Genomic DNA, 14305 nt, shown 5'->3' with positions numbered 1-14305 from the left:
CTGAAAAGGAGATTTTAGTAAAGAACTAGAGTGTGATACATTTTCCCCTCTATTCAAAACAGTAAAGCAATAAATCTTATCTCAGTTTAGTTAGAACTTTGTGAACTTTAGAAATTTTTCTCACTGTGCTTTAACAAAGTGGCTGCATGTGTTACGAACCCTGTTGTAAAAGCTCAGTGCTGTTGTGTTTCAATTATTTCACCAATGTTACTTCATTTTAATGTTTAAGATATTTATCTTTCTATTTTGTGGCATGCTTACTTTTCCCTTTTCACATTAATAGTTTTATTTTTCAATGATCTAAATCTGTTTGAAATGTTTGTAATTGACTCTTGGACCCACTATTGCAGATTTTGAAGAGATTACAAAGAGGATAAACAGATGAGATGCAGTGGATGTTGTGCACTTGGACTTTGTCAAGGTGCCACGCATAAGGCTGCTAAACAAGATCCGGGCCCATGGAGTTACAGGAAGAATACTGTATTATAAGAATGGGTAGAGCATTGGCTGATTGGCAGGAAACAGAGAAACGGTATCCTATTCTGGTTGGCTACCTTTTACTAGTGGTGGTCGCAGGGCTCGGTGTTGGGGCTGCTTCTTTTAATATTGTACATAAATTGATTGGATTATGGAATAACTGACTTTGTGGTTAAATTTCCAGGTGATACCAAAACAGGTGGTAGGGGAGGTGATGCTGGAGATACTGAAAGGCTGCAGTGAATCTTGGATAGATTAGGAGAATGGGCAAACAGATGGCAGATGAAATACAATGTTTGGAAGTGTACGGTCATGCACTTTGGCAGAAGAAAAAGACAGGAAGACTATTATTTAGACGGAGAAAATTCAAAATTCCAAGGTGCAAAGCAACTTAGGAGTCCTTGTGCAGGACAACGATTGACCTCCAGGTTGAATCAGTGGTGAAAAAGACGAATGTAATATTTCCATTCATTTCTGGAAGAATAGCATATAATAGCAGGGATATAATGTACTCTACTGTATAAAGCACAGGTGAGACCTCAGTTGGAATACTGTGTACAGTTTTGGGCACCTTATTTGTGAAAAGATGTGCTGGCATTAGAAAGGGTTCAGAGATGATTTACTAGAATGATACCAAGAATTAAAGGGTTAGCATATGAAGAATGTTTGTCAGCTCTTGGACTGTACTCACTGGAGTACAGAAGGATGGGGGGAAAGGGGGAGCACATAGAGGCATTTTGAATGCTGAAAGGCCTAGACAGAATAGATATGGCAAGGATGTTCCCCATGGTAGGGGATTCTCGGACAAGATAAAAGGGTGTCAATTTAAAACAGAGATGTGGAAAATTTTATTTAATCAAATGTCAGTTTATGAAACTTGTTGTCACAGGCCATTGTGGAAGCAAGGTCATTGGGTGTATTTAGGCAGAGATTGACAGGTATTTGATTAGTCAGGGCATCAAGGGTTATGGGAAGAAGACTGGAGACAGAGCAGAGTGATAAGTGGCAGAGCAGATCCAACATGATTTAAAAAAAACTTCAAAAGTCTTTGACAGACGGGACATTGGCTCACTGTTATGTTGCCTGAAGCCTGTTTGCCCCTTGGAGCTGGCTCTGCATTGAGGGTCCAGAGAATCAGACAGTCTGTATCCATTAAAGATAAGTGTGGTGACCCAGGACAGCATTCGCTCTCTGGTGGTTTTTGACCAAGCATTGTGCCCATTAAGATTTTAGCATAGAAAAGACAAAGCCTTCCTTAAAGTCTAATTTTTCCTTCTGTAATAAGGATAGAGTACATGTCATTTTTCCCTTTTGCAATGAAAGATTATAATTATTAATTATTATTTAGTGACTTTGATAACATTTCCTTAATGCTTATAACGGTCTGGAAAAATAGGGTATAAACTACACCTGAATAATTGAGATATTATCCCTCCTGGTGCCATATTTTGTAGATTCCATTTTCCTGATTGTATACTGAATATTTCTAATTTTTAAAATTTGCTGCTTGTTATTGCATTGACTACTTATGCTAGCTCTAGATAATACAGGCTCTGCAAATTTGAACAAGGAGCATTGATTTGACCCCTGTACACAAGTGATAGCAGGGCAAATTATAATTTCACTGTGAAATTCTGAGACAAAGCATTAAAAGCTGAAACTCCTCATTGCTTCTTTAGCTCAAGAAAATGTGGTACAGGTATTTAAACGAGACTTGTAGTGTTGCAAAGTAACCAAAGCCTTCACAGGGGGCTTATCAAACAAATTTGATTCTGAGGCACAAGATACTAAGCAGCTGACCGAAAGTTGGTTCTAAGTAGCTTCTAAGAGCTTTACAAAGAGGCAAATAGAGATTGAGAGAAGGTGGGGAGGGGTGGGAGAGAAATTGCAAAGTTTATGAGCTTGACAACTAAAAACATAAGCACCAATGGTGGAGCAATTAGATTTTGAGATGATCAAGAGGTCAGAATTGGAGGAACAATCCAGAAAATAAAATAACCACTTGTATGGTGGAAAAGAGAATCACCACTGATGTGGAAATTAATTCAACATTGTTCATTTATTTTCTCTTTAAAATGGAAATGGTAACATAAAATAACTGCAGTGAAAATTGGATTTTTACATTATCGCTTGTAGAGATGGTGCTTTTGAGGATATCTGAGTTAAATCAATATAGGTCCATCTCGTTTGTTGACAATTGTTAGGAATATAGATGGTTTTTATGATTGTACAACATTACCAATTTAGATAGGATTATGGTCAGTTCACTCTTTCTCACCTCACTGTGTAGAGGTGCCGACCAGAGAAGGAGCAGTGTTAGATTTACTGTTGGCAAATGGGATGGGTCAAGTGACGGAGGTTAGTGTTGGCGAGCACTTCGGGTCCAGTGATCATAATGCCATCAGCTTCAATGTCATTATGGAAAGAGAGAAATCAGGGCCAAGGATTGAGGTTTTTGATTGGGGAAAAGCTAGATTTGAGGAGATGCGAAAGGACTTGCAGGGTGTGCATTGGGACAATTTGTTTTATGGGCAGGATGTAGTAGAGAGATGGAAGTCTTTTAAAGATCAGATTTTGAGAGTGCAAAAGCTTTATGTTCCTGTTAGGTTAAAAGGAGGGGCAAAAGGTTTGAGAGAGCCGTGGTTTTCAAGGAATATTGGAAACTTGGTTCGAAGAAAAAGGGAGGCGTACATTAGATATAAGAAGCATGGAGTTAAGGAGATGTTTGAAAGATACATTGAATGTAAGAGGAATCTTAAGAGAGGAATTAGGAAAGCTAAAAGAAGGGACGAGAAAACTATGGCAAGCAGGGTGAAAACTAATCCAAAAGAGTTCTACAAATATGTTAATGATAAGAGGAAAGCTAGAGACAAAATTGGTCCCTTAGAAAATCAGAGCGGAAAACTGTGTGTGGAGCCTAGAGAAATGGGGGAGATATTGAACAGTTTCTTTTCTTCGGTATTCACTAAGGAGAAGGATATTGGGAGATGTGAGATAAAAAAAAGCAAATTGGGTAAATATGGGGAATATAGAGATTACAAAAGGTGTAATTTTAAGGCTTTTGAAGAATATAAAGGTGGATAAGTCTCCGGGACCAGACGGGATCTTCCCCAGGACATTGAGAGAAGTGAAGGAGGAAATAGCAGAGGCTCTGGCGGTAATTTTCCAAATGTCATTAGATATGGGGATAGTGCCGGAGGATTGGCGCATTGCGCATGTGGTTCCGTTATTTAAAAAGGGTTCAAGGAGGAAGCCTGGCAACTATCGGCCTGTAAGTTTGACGTCTGTGGTAGGTAAATTAATGGAGAAAATTCTTAGAGATAGTACTTATAAACATCTGGATAGACAGGGTCTGATCAGGAGCACTCAACATGGATTTGTGGGAGGAAGGTCATGTTTGACCAATCTGATTGAATTTTTTGAAGAGGTGACTAGGAATGTGGATGAGGGTAGCGCAGTGGATGTTGTCTATATGGACTTCAGTAAGGCCTTCGATAAGGTACCACATGGAAGGTTAGTTAGGAAGGTGCAGTCTTTAGGTATAAATTTTAAGATAGTCAAATGGATTGAACATTGGCTGAAAGGGAGAGGCCAGAGAGTGGTAATGGATAATTGTCTGTCAGGTTGGAGGCCGGTGACCAGTGGTGTGCCTCAAGGATCTGTATTGGGCCCATTGTTGTTTGTTATATACATTAATGATCTAGATGATGGGGTGGTGAATTGGATTAGTAAATATGCAGACGATACTAAGATAGGTGGAATAGTGGATAATGAAGAAGGTTTTCAAGGATTGCAGAGGAATTAGGGCTGCTTAGAAAAGTGGGCTGAAAAATGGCAGATGGAATTCAATGCTGATAAGTGTGAGGTGCTTCATTTTGGTAAGAAGAATCAGAATAGGACATACGTGGTAAATGGGAGAGCATTGAGATTTAGGAGTAACGGTACATCGTTCCCTGAAGGTAGAAACTCACGTGAATAGGGTGGTGAGAAGGCTTTTAGTATGCTGGCCTTTATCAATCATTGCATGGAATATAGGAGTTGCGAGGTGATGTTGAGATTGTATAAGACGTTGGTGCGGCCTAATTTGGAGTTCTGTGTGCAGTTCTGGTCGCCTAATTATAGGAAGGATATAAACAGAGTGGAGAGAGTGCAGAGAAGGTTTACCAGAATGTTACCTGGGTTTAAGCATCTAGAGTATAGGGAGAGATTGGACAGATTAGGTCTTTATTCTTTGGAGCGTATAAGGTTGAGAGGGGATTTGATAGAAGTACTTAAGATTATGAAAGGGATAGACAGAGTGGATGTGGATAGACTATTTCCGTTAAGAGGAGGAAAGATTAAAACAAGAGGACATGAGTTAAGAATTAAGGGGCAGAGGTTTAGAGGTAACATGAGGGGGAACTTTACTCAGAGAGTGGTAGCCGTGTGGAATGAGCTTCTGGGAGAAATAGTGGCGGCGGAGTCAATTGTATTATTTAAGAAAAGGTTGGACAGGTATATGGATGAGAAGAAGATGGAGGGTTATGGGCATTGTGCAGGGAGGTGGGACTAGAAAGGGGTGTTTGGTTCGGTGCGGACTAGAAGGGCCTAATGGCCTGTTTCCGTGCTGTAATTGTTATGTTATGTTATGTTAATAAATTCTCTTAATTTGGTTTACAGCATCTGACCATCTGCATTGCTTTTCATGCAAACTTGAGCTGGGTTCAGACTTGGAAATACCTTCAGATTGGGAGCCATTTGTCGTTGTGGAGTTTGAGGTGCCTGACTCATTAGCTTCCAGAACAAAAGTGAAGTCATTTGGCATAGAGAGTGACATCCAGCCAGAGAAGCATGTTCACCAAAAAACTCGATACCACTACCAGGTCAGTGGTATTACTGCCTTTTTTTTTGAAGTGTTTCTACTCTCAGATTTGTTTGTGAAGTAAATTATCAGGCTACCTTTGGAAAACAAAGTACCAGTAGTTTTTCTTTACTTGCTCAGCTGCAGCAAGAAAATATTTTGGTGCATATATGCATATGTACATTGCACAGTATGTTTGACATTAAACTCATCTTTATGATTATTTCCAAATCTAGTCCCACCCTTGGCAGCTCTTGAAACGTTGATTATGTATCTTTATATTTGCTATAGGAAGTACATTGTATGTATCTTTATCTTTGATATATAAAGCGTACTCTTCTCTCCCCACACCTCCTCCCTCACCACGATCCGGGGTCCCAAATAGACCTTTCAGGTGAAGCAACACTTCACCTGTACCTCCAGAGAACTCATTTACTGCATCCAGTCCCAGATTCGGAGTTTGCTTCGTCCAGCATCTCCTCTCCATCCGCAACAAAAGCGACCTCCCAGTAGCCAACCGTTTCAATTCTGAGTCACACTCTCAAAGCTCACATGTCTGTCCATGGCCTTTCACACTACCCCACCCTGACCACCTGCAGATTGGAGGAACAATACCTCATTTTTCATCTGGGCACCCTCCAACCCCAGGACATGAACATTGAGTTCACTGCTTCCACTAATCACTTTCCTTCCCCCTCCCCCCTTAACTAGTTATTCCATTTATACTTCCTTTTTCTCTCCACCTAGCCTAGACTTATCCCCCCCCCCTTCACCTATCATCTCCCACCCTCACCACCCCCCCTTCCCCTTTTTGTTCGGACATCTCTCATGTTCCCCCACACCTTGATGAAGGACTCAAGCCCGAAATGTTGGTGATGTATCTTCATCTTTGCTACATAAAGACACTGTTTGATCTGCTGAGTTTCTCTAGCATTGTGTTTTTACTCATGCTTTAAGCTCTTGTCCCTCTGCTCTTCAATTTCCTCCTCTAAAGCACCACTACCTTTCTACTTTCTTTCTTCAGTGAATTGTAAATTTCTAAAGTGAATTGAATGATTTTGAAGAAATTAGGTCAGATCTTTCAATTCTTCAATTTCAGATATAATTCATAAATTGGGCTACAATCTGAAAAATTAAGTTTTTTTTCTCTCTCTTCTCTGATGTCTTTATTCTGCCTTGAGGGTCTTGGCCCTCCACTTGTTACATGAATCATGGGCTGCTCTGACACCACAAGGGGATTGTCTGCATTATTGTAATGCCAGTTTTTTTACTTCAACTTGGGTCACTGTGAATATTTATTATCTATCAATGCTTAGTATTTATTATCACTTTTCAATTTCATTTGATGATGTAGCGAGTGGTGCAGTGAATAAAGCACCACAGAAGTTGTCTGTGAACTCAACCAACAGAGCTGTTTAATGGAATCTTTGCAGGAGTCTAAATAATTCAAGTTGGTGCGCTATCACAATAACCCAACTCTGAAGTCACGCTCTTCCCAGAGTTCTTTGTGACCCCGGCCACTGGGAACTCCTGATCCTGCGGGGGCCCACAACTATGTATGCTGGTTTGATAATGGAATGACACAGATTGCCACATAAACCCCCTCCTCTCCCCGCCCCCCCCACCGAACCAGAGTTTGGAGGTGACACTGCATTCTCGCCTATATGGCTAGAATGGGTCAGCGGACATCCCCTGCGCTGGGGGCATGCCACCCGTACCAGCTGATCTAGGTCCACATGTGCCAGCTTAAGGTGATCTACCAAAACCATTCCTTGTCTGCCGCCATTGTGTATAACAAACGTGGAGCCCTCATTCTATACCACCTTGAAAGGACCTTCATGTGGCCGTTGCAACGGTGTCCCATGTGCATCTCTGTGCAGGAATACATCAAGGTAGTCCTTGAGTTCAGGAGGAATGTATGAACTTGTAGACCCATGCCGGGTAGCCAGGATAGGCACCAGTATACCCACATTCTCCCTTAAGCATGTGGGAGATTCCTGCTGCCCATGTGGGACCATTAGTGGGGGGCTCTGTAAACCAATTCTGTGGAGAATTTAGCTAGATCTTCCTTCGGTGTGCTACGGATACCTAAAAGTACCCAAGGCAGTTCATCTATTCAATGCATGAGAGGCATTTCATATGATGGTGAAAACATTCCACTAAACCATTGGTCTGGGGATGATGGGCTGTCGACCAATGCAGTTATGAACCCTGTAATTGTGGACCAGAATCCAGACATAAACTGAGCTCCATCAGAGGAGATATGCATGGGTAGGCCAAAACGCACTATTCATTTGGTGATGAGGGCTCTCGCACAAGCTGAGGCGGAGGTGTTAGAGAGCAGGACAAGCTCTGGCCATCTCGTGAACCTGTCCACTATTGTGAAGAGGTGAGTAGTGCTCTTGGATGGAGGAAACGGGCTGATAATATGCACATGGATGTGATCAAACCTGTGCTGCGTGGGTGCAGAAATCTGTCGTGGGGTTTGGTGTGGTGCTGAACATTTGAAGTCTGGCACTCTTTGCATGTCCTTGTTCAAGTGCTGACTTGCTTTCGCAGGCCGTGCAATGTGAATTTGCCCACTAAGAGCCTTGTTGTTGTCCTATTCGAAGGGTGAGTCAAACTGTGAATGGCATCAAACACCTGACGTCACTACTCAGCAGGTACAATGGATCTTGTTTGGCCGGTGGATATGTCACAAAGCAGGGAGGCATTTGCTGGTCCAAAATGTATGTCCTCCAATTTCAGTCCCGATATGGCAGTGCGATACACAGCCATCTCTTCATCTTCCTGTTGAGTTGCTGCCAAAGCCATGTAGACTAAACTAGGAGGAGGTGAATGAAGGGAAGCGATGGTTGTGCAGGATAGTGTGTCGGCAACTAAATTTTTCTTCCCAGCCATGTTTTATTGTAATTGTAAACTCTGAACTGTAGGAGAGTTGTTGTTGTTGGGTTGACCACGGGTCTAACATCTTGGCAAAAGTAAAAGTCAACGGCTTGTAATCCGTGTAGAGCATGAACCCTCTGCCTTCTAGGAAATAGCAAAAATGCTGTATGGCCAAGTAGAGGACAAGAAACTCTCTGTCAAAAGCACTGTACTTTTGCTCTGGTGGTATCAAATGATGACTAAAGAAAGCTAGGGGTTTCCAGATGCCATTGATGAGCTGCTCCAGGACCCCACCTACCACAGTGTCTGATGCATCCACCGTCAGAGCCATTGGCACGTCAACCCTCAGGTGCACAAGCACAGTGGCTCTTGCTGTACTCCCTCGGCAGTCCTGAATGCAGCCATGGCCTCATCAATCCATTTTAGTTCTTTGGGATGTCCAGATAAGAATTTGAAAAGTGTCTGCATAACTTTGGCTGTAGCTGTCACAAAATGATGATGAAAATTAATCCTGTTCACAAACTCCTGTAGGCCTTTGATGGTAGGGGGTCTGGGAAATTTGCAAATGGACTCAACCTTTGAAGGTAGTGGAACAACTCAGTGCTGACTGATGTGGTGGCCGAGGAAATTGATTGATGTGAGGCCAAAATGGCATTTGGCCAGGTTGATCACTAACCCGTGGACATGTAGCCGCTGACATAGTTCACAGAGATGGGCCTGGTGGTGCTGCTGGACATGGCTGTGATACATCAGCAGTGGTGAAGGACCATCTGAACCTGTGATGAGCTGAAATTGAGTGGAATTGTCTGTGACCTGTACATCTGGGTGCTGCTGTTGTTGGCGGCCATGAGAGGAGGGCCCTTCTTTCCTGAACGTGTGTCTGGACCAGAGGAGGGAAACTTCAATCCAGTGTCAATCAAGAACCAACAGCTTGAGTTTCAATCCCACAGGAAAAGGAAATCATTCTTGTGGCCGGTCATCACAGCCACTACCGATGTCCAGCCTCAGCATTTCCTGGATGCATGCAGTGGGAACGGTAGTGGTGGGCTGCAGCTTCCCATCTCTGATGGTAATAGCACCACTGCGCTGTCTGCACTGTATCCGGTCAAGTCTGGCGGTGCACCATTATCCGGAGTGGGCAGGGTTTGTACCTTTTGCTGAGGCACTGCTACGCGCCCAGCTAAACATCTACCATGCTGCTTAGTGTGTCACAACTCATCTGCACAGACTGCTAAGTGACGGGGTTGTTAAAGTCTTCATCTGCAAGCAGCAAATGGATGTCTTCTGGCATTGACTCGAGAAAAAGTTGCTCGAAAAGCAAACAGGGCTTTTGTCCATCCATGAGCACCAGCATGTCCTGCATTAGGTTCGAAGAAGTGCAGTCGCCTAGGCCATCCATATGGAGAAGTCGTGCTGCTCTTTTGTGTTGGGAAAGGCTGAAAATACGTATGAACAGGACTTTGATGGCTTCAAACCTGTCGTTGGCTGGAGGCTGGTGTAAGAACTCAGAAATATGCCCCACGGTGTCTTGGTCCAGCGATGCAATGACATAGTAGTACTTAATTGTGTCAGCGGTAATCTGGCATAGATGGAACTGGGCCTGCTCAAACCAGTCCTGTGGCTGCGAGGTCCAAAATACTGGAAGTTTGAGTGCAACAGTGTTCTGCGCATCTATAGTGAGGTCCAAAATGTCATTTGGACCGTTGGCATCACCAATGCATCAAGTGGTGCAGTGAATAAAGCACAATAGACGCTGTCTGTGAGCTGAACCAACCGAACTGTTTAATGGAGTCTTCGCAGGAGTTTAAATAATTACAGTTGGCGCGCTATCACAATCACCCGACCTCTGAAGGCACGCGCCTCCAAGAGTTCTTTGTGCCCCCCTGACCACCGGGAACTCCTGATCCTGCAGGGGCCTGCAACTGCGGATCCAATTTGATAATGGAATGACACAGTTCGCCACAGTGTATTGTAGTTTTTTGTGACCTATCTATTTGGCTGCTGGAAGTAAGAATTTTGTTGCACATCTACATTGTACAATGTATATAACAAGAAACTAGGTATCTATTTATTGATGAGGGAGGAGGATTTATGATTCCCAAGCAAGTGATCTTGACTCAGGTCTCCTCATGCTCCAATATCAGAACTCCCCCTTAATTTTCTCCTTTCTGAGAAAGGCTAAACTGATACATCGAAGGAAAACATTTCTATTTATAATTCAATTCCTTTTCAGTAGCACGTTTACAGATAAACTCTTATCATGTTTTTGCAGGGTTTGTTGGACTGACAGAATGTGGGCTGTGACTATTTATGTTAACTGAAATTTTGATAATATTGTAGAAATCTACCATTGGAAAGAATTATAAATATTTACTTTAAGTGTCCCGTGTTGATTTCTCTACAATGGAAAGATGTGGTTTTAGTTGTCAAAAGGCTTACAGGAGACTTGAAAAAAATTATTTCCCAATTCTATATCTGTTTATTTTGTAAGTGGGTGGAATTTAAAATGTCATTCTCGAGGACTGTTGTAGCTTTTGTATGATTAAAAAAAAAACCTCAACTTACAAACCCACACAAAAGACTGCAGATGCTGGAATATGAAACAAAATAAAACTTCTGGTGATCCCAGCAGGTTGAGCAGGTTTTGTGGAGGCAAAGTGATGGCTGCTATTTCAAGCCGAGACCCTGCAATAGGGATTGGAGGTATAAAGGGGAACTAGGCAGTATAAAGATGTGAGCAGGAGTGCTGAAGCAGGAGTGGCAATTGATTGGTGGATCAGTATGAGGAGAGGGGGATGGGCAGGCGAGGGAGGGAAATACAGGTATACGATCCTTTATCCGGACATCTAAAATCTGGCAAGTGGGGAGAGATGCGCCAGCGTGAGTCGGGCAGGCGAGAGACCGGCAGCACGAGTCAGGCGGGCGAGGTGGGGGGAGACCAGCAGTGCGAGTCGGGTGGGTGAGAAACAGGCAGCGTGAGTCGGGCGGCCGAGAGACCGGTAGGGCGAGTCGGTCGGGCGAGGGGGTGACACCGGTAGTGCGAGTTGGGCGGTCGAGAGACTGGAAGCGTGAGTCAGTCGGGCGAGAGACCGACAGCGTGAGTCGGGCGAGAGACCGGCAGCGCCATTCAGATGGGAGAGAGGAGGTGGGAGACCAGCAGCACGAGTCAGGCGAGTGAGAAACTGGCAGCACGAGTCGGACGGCTGAGAGACCAGTAGAGCGAGGGGGGGAGACCGGCAGCGTGAGTCAGATGGCCGAGAGACCGGCAGCGCGAGTCGGGCGGGCGAGGGGGAAAGACCGGCAGCGCGAGGTGGGGGAGCGAAAGATTGGCAGCGCGAGTCGGGTGGGTGAGGGACCAGCAGCGCGAATCGAACGGCTGAGAGACCAGTAGAGTGAGTCGGGCGTGCGAGGGGGGGGGAGACCGGCAGCGCGAGTCAGATTGCCGAGAGACCGGCAGCGTGAGTTGGGTGGGTGAGGGGGGAGACCGGCAGCGCGAGCTGGGCAAGTGAAAAATTGGCAGCGCGAGTCGGGTGGGTGAGGGACCGGCAGCGCGAATCGGGCAGGCGAGGGGGGTTGGGGGGAGATGGCAGGGTGAACAATTTGTGTGGGCTTAAATCTGGCTTTCCGAAATCTGGAAAAATCCAAAATTCGGAACACACTGTCCCCCAAGGGTTCCGGATAAAGGATTGTGTACCTGTAGCAACAGAAGCTAGGGGGTGGGAAGTGGAGACACAAGAAGTTGTAGATTCTGGAATCTAACAAGAAAGAAAGATGATAAATAGGACCAAATAAGGGATGGATGGTGGGTAGAGTGGTTGGTTAACAAAACCAGCTGGGGGAGGGAAATTAATTTATTGGCCAGCTATAAAGGCCAGCTGTTTAGCCAAGTTTCTTTGACATGAACTGTTAATTCAGTTCCTCTATCCGATGCTATTTCCAGAAATTCCTTTTTTTAAATTTCTATTTATTAGCCTTAATAAAAATTCTTCATAAATGACACCCCTGAGCAATACAGTTTATTTCCTATACTAGCCAATCCTATAGCTTTCAGCGCTGTAAACGTCAGATCAATTCTGCAAATGTATGATTAATTCCTCTGATTTTGGTATTAAGAACAAGGTTATGAAAACCAAGGTTGAAGAAAGATTATTTATTATCCTGTTATGGGTAGAACCAGATGAGGGAGGGATTAGAATGGGGTCAGTCGGAGTGAAATGTTAATCTTTTAAATAGATATTTAAATTTTATGCAACTATCCTGTCATTGGTAACAATATTTATACGGAAACTGATTTATCCTGGAAGCAGATATATAGGAGCATGGTTTTCCCAACGTACAGAGCAACTAAACACACTAAAGAATTTTCAAAACATGTCAGGAGATGGTAATAAATTAACCACCTTATAATAATATTGGCAATGAGAATTAAAGATTTGAACAGGCAGGTCAGATTAAAGAATGATCTGAAATATACTTAAAGGGTGTGGCAGCCCGAAACCACGGAGATCGGGCTGGCACAATGCGCGGTAATAAACAGCGGAGTAACTCACTAACGCAACCCCTAGCATAGCGAACCGGTGTGGTACAAGACCAGCAGCCCTAAAGTAGCGCTGGCCAGGCTGTCCAGCTAACAGAGCAACACCAGGCTGGGGAAGAAGAGTATTCATATGCAAGAATGTTCCTGTGGGTGGGAATCCCACTATTTTTATTCATGCGGCTGTTGCCAGCCAATGAAACAAACGGCGGGAACTCTTAACTGTATAAAAGGAGCATTTCCAGCGTCAATAAAGGCAGAGCTTACCTCCCACACTACGAGTGTGTGTGTTTCTGCGTAGCAGACGGCTACAAGGGCTTTTAAAAAGGATTATTTTAAAATCTATTACATTTTCAAATGATTATCTGTGGGAATTACAATCCTGCCATAAAAAAATTATTTGTTTAGAGCCAGAATGATTGCTAAGACACAATATCACTGGCTCTCTACTCAGCTCTGGAACATCAAGACAACAGCATCTCATATATACGACTGCTCTTCATAGACTACAGCTCAGCCTTCAACACCATTATTCCCTCAATGCAAGTCAACAACCTTCAAACAAAAAATGGGCCTCTGGTCTCCCCTCTGCAACTGGATCCTTGACTTCTTCATTGAAAAACTAGTCTGTTTGAATTGGAAACAACCTCTCCTTCTCACTGACAATCAACACAGGCGCACCTCAAGGATGTGTGCTTAGCCTTAGCCCACTGCTTTATTCACTCTACACCCATGACTGTGTGGCCAGGCACAATTCAAATGCTATTTACAAATTTGCCGATGACACCACAGTTGTCAACAGAATCATAGATGGCAATGAGGAACTGTACAGGAGGGAGGTAGATCAGCTTGTTGAGTGGTGTCACAACAACAACCTTGCAGTCAATGTTACCTAAACCGAGTGGACATCAGGAGAACACGAACCAGTCCTCATCAAGGGGATAACAGTGGAGAGGGTCAAGAACTTCAAATTCCAGGGTGTCAACATCTCTATGATCTGTCCTGGAACCTCCATATTGATGCAATCATGAAGAAGGCTCGCCAGCAGCTATATAACCATTTACGGAGTGGAAACAGACCATGTTATGGGCGTACTGTGGAGAGCATTCTGGCTAGGTGCATCAATGTCTTGTATGGAGGTGCCAAAACTCGGGTCAAGAAAAATCTCCGAAGGGTTGTTAAATAGGCCTGCAACATCACGGGCACCAATCTTCGCTCCATCGAGGACATCTACAAGTTGTGGTGTCTTAAGAGAACGGCCTCTATTCTCCAGGACCCTCACTGCCCAGGCCATGCTCTCTTCACTATGCTACCATAGGGAAAAAAGTACAGGAGCCTGAAGATGAGCACTCAACAACATAAGGATAGCTTCTTCCCCACTGCCATCAGATTCCTGAATGAACAATGAACCATAGACCTACTTAGTTTGTCTTTTTCCTTTTCTTGCACTATTTTTATTCATTTTGTAAGGTGGTTTATATAAATGTTTGCACTGTGACACTGCCGCAAAACAACAAAATTTGTGACATGTTCATGACAATAAATTTGGATGTTGATTCTAAACATTA

General features: G+C 43.7%; 1 protein-coding gene and 1 long non-coding RNA gene across 2 annotated transcripts in view; one reads left to right on the top strand and one right to left on the bottom strand.

Annotated features, from left to right (window-relative positions):
- The window catches only part of LOC138760442 (stonin-1-like), a 182877-nt gene that overhangs the window by 17166 nt on the left and 151406 nt on the right, over window positions 1-14305 (top strand). Inside the window, exon 4 of the mRNA XM_069931028.1 lies at window positions 5137-5339. Within this exon, the coding sequence (XP_069787129.1) occupies window positions 5137-5339 (203 nt within the window). The remainder of the gene's footprint in view (window positions 1-5136; window positions 5340-14305) is intronic.
- LOC138760443 (uncharacterized) overlaps window positions 1-14305 on the bottom strand; it is a 56928-nt gene that overhangs the window by 8712 nt on the left and 33911 nt on the right. The window lies entirely within an intron of this gene.

The sequence above is a fragment of the Narcine bancroftii genome, chromosome 4 (genome assembly GCF_036971445.1).
Source record: "Narcine bancroftii isolate sNarBan1 chromosome 4, sNarBan1.hap1, whole genome shotgun sequence".
Lineage (NCBI taxonomy): Eukaryota > Metazoa > Chordata > Chondrichthyes > Torpediniformes > Narcinidae > Narcine > Narcine bancroftii.
This window is presented reverse-complemented; position numbering and strand designations above follow the sequence as displayed.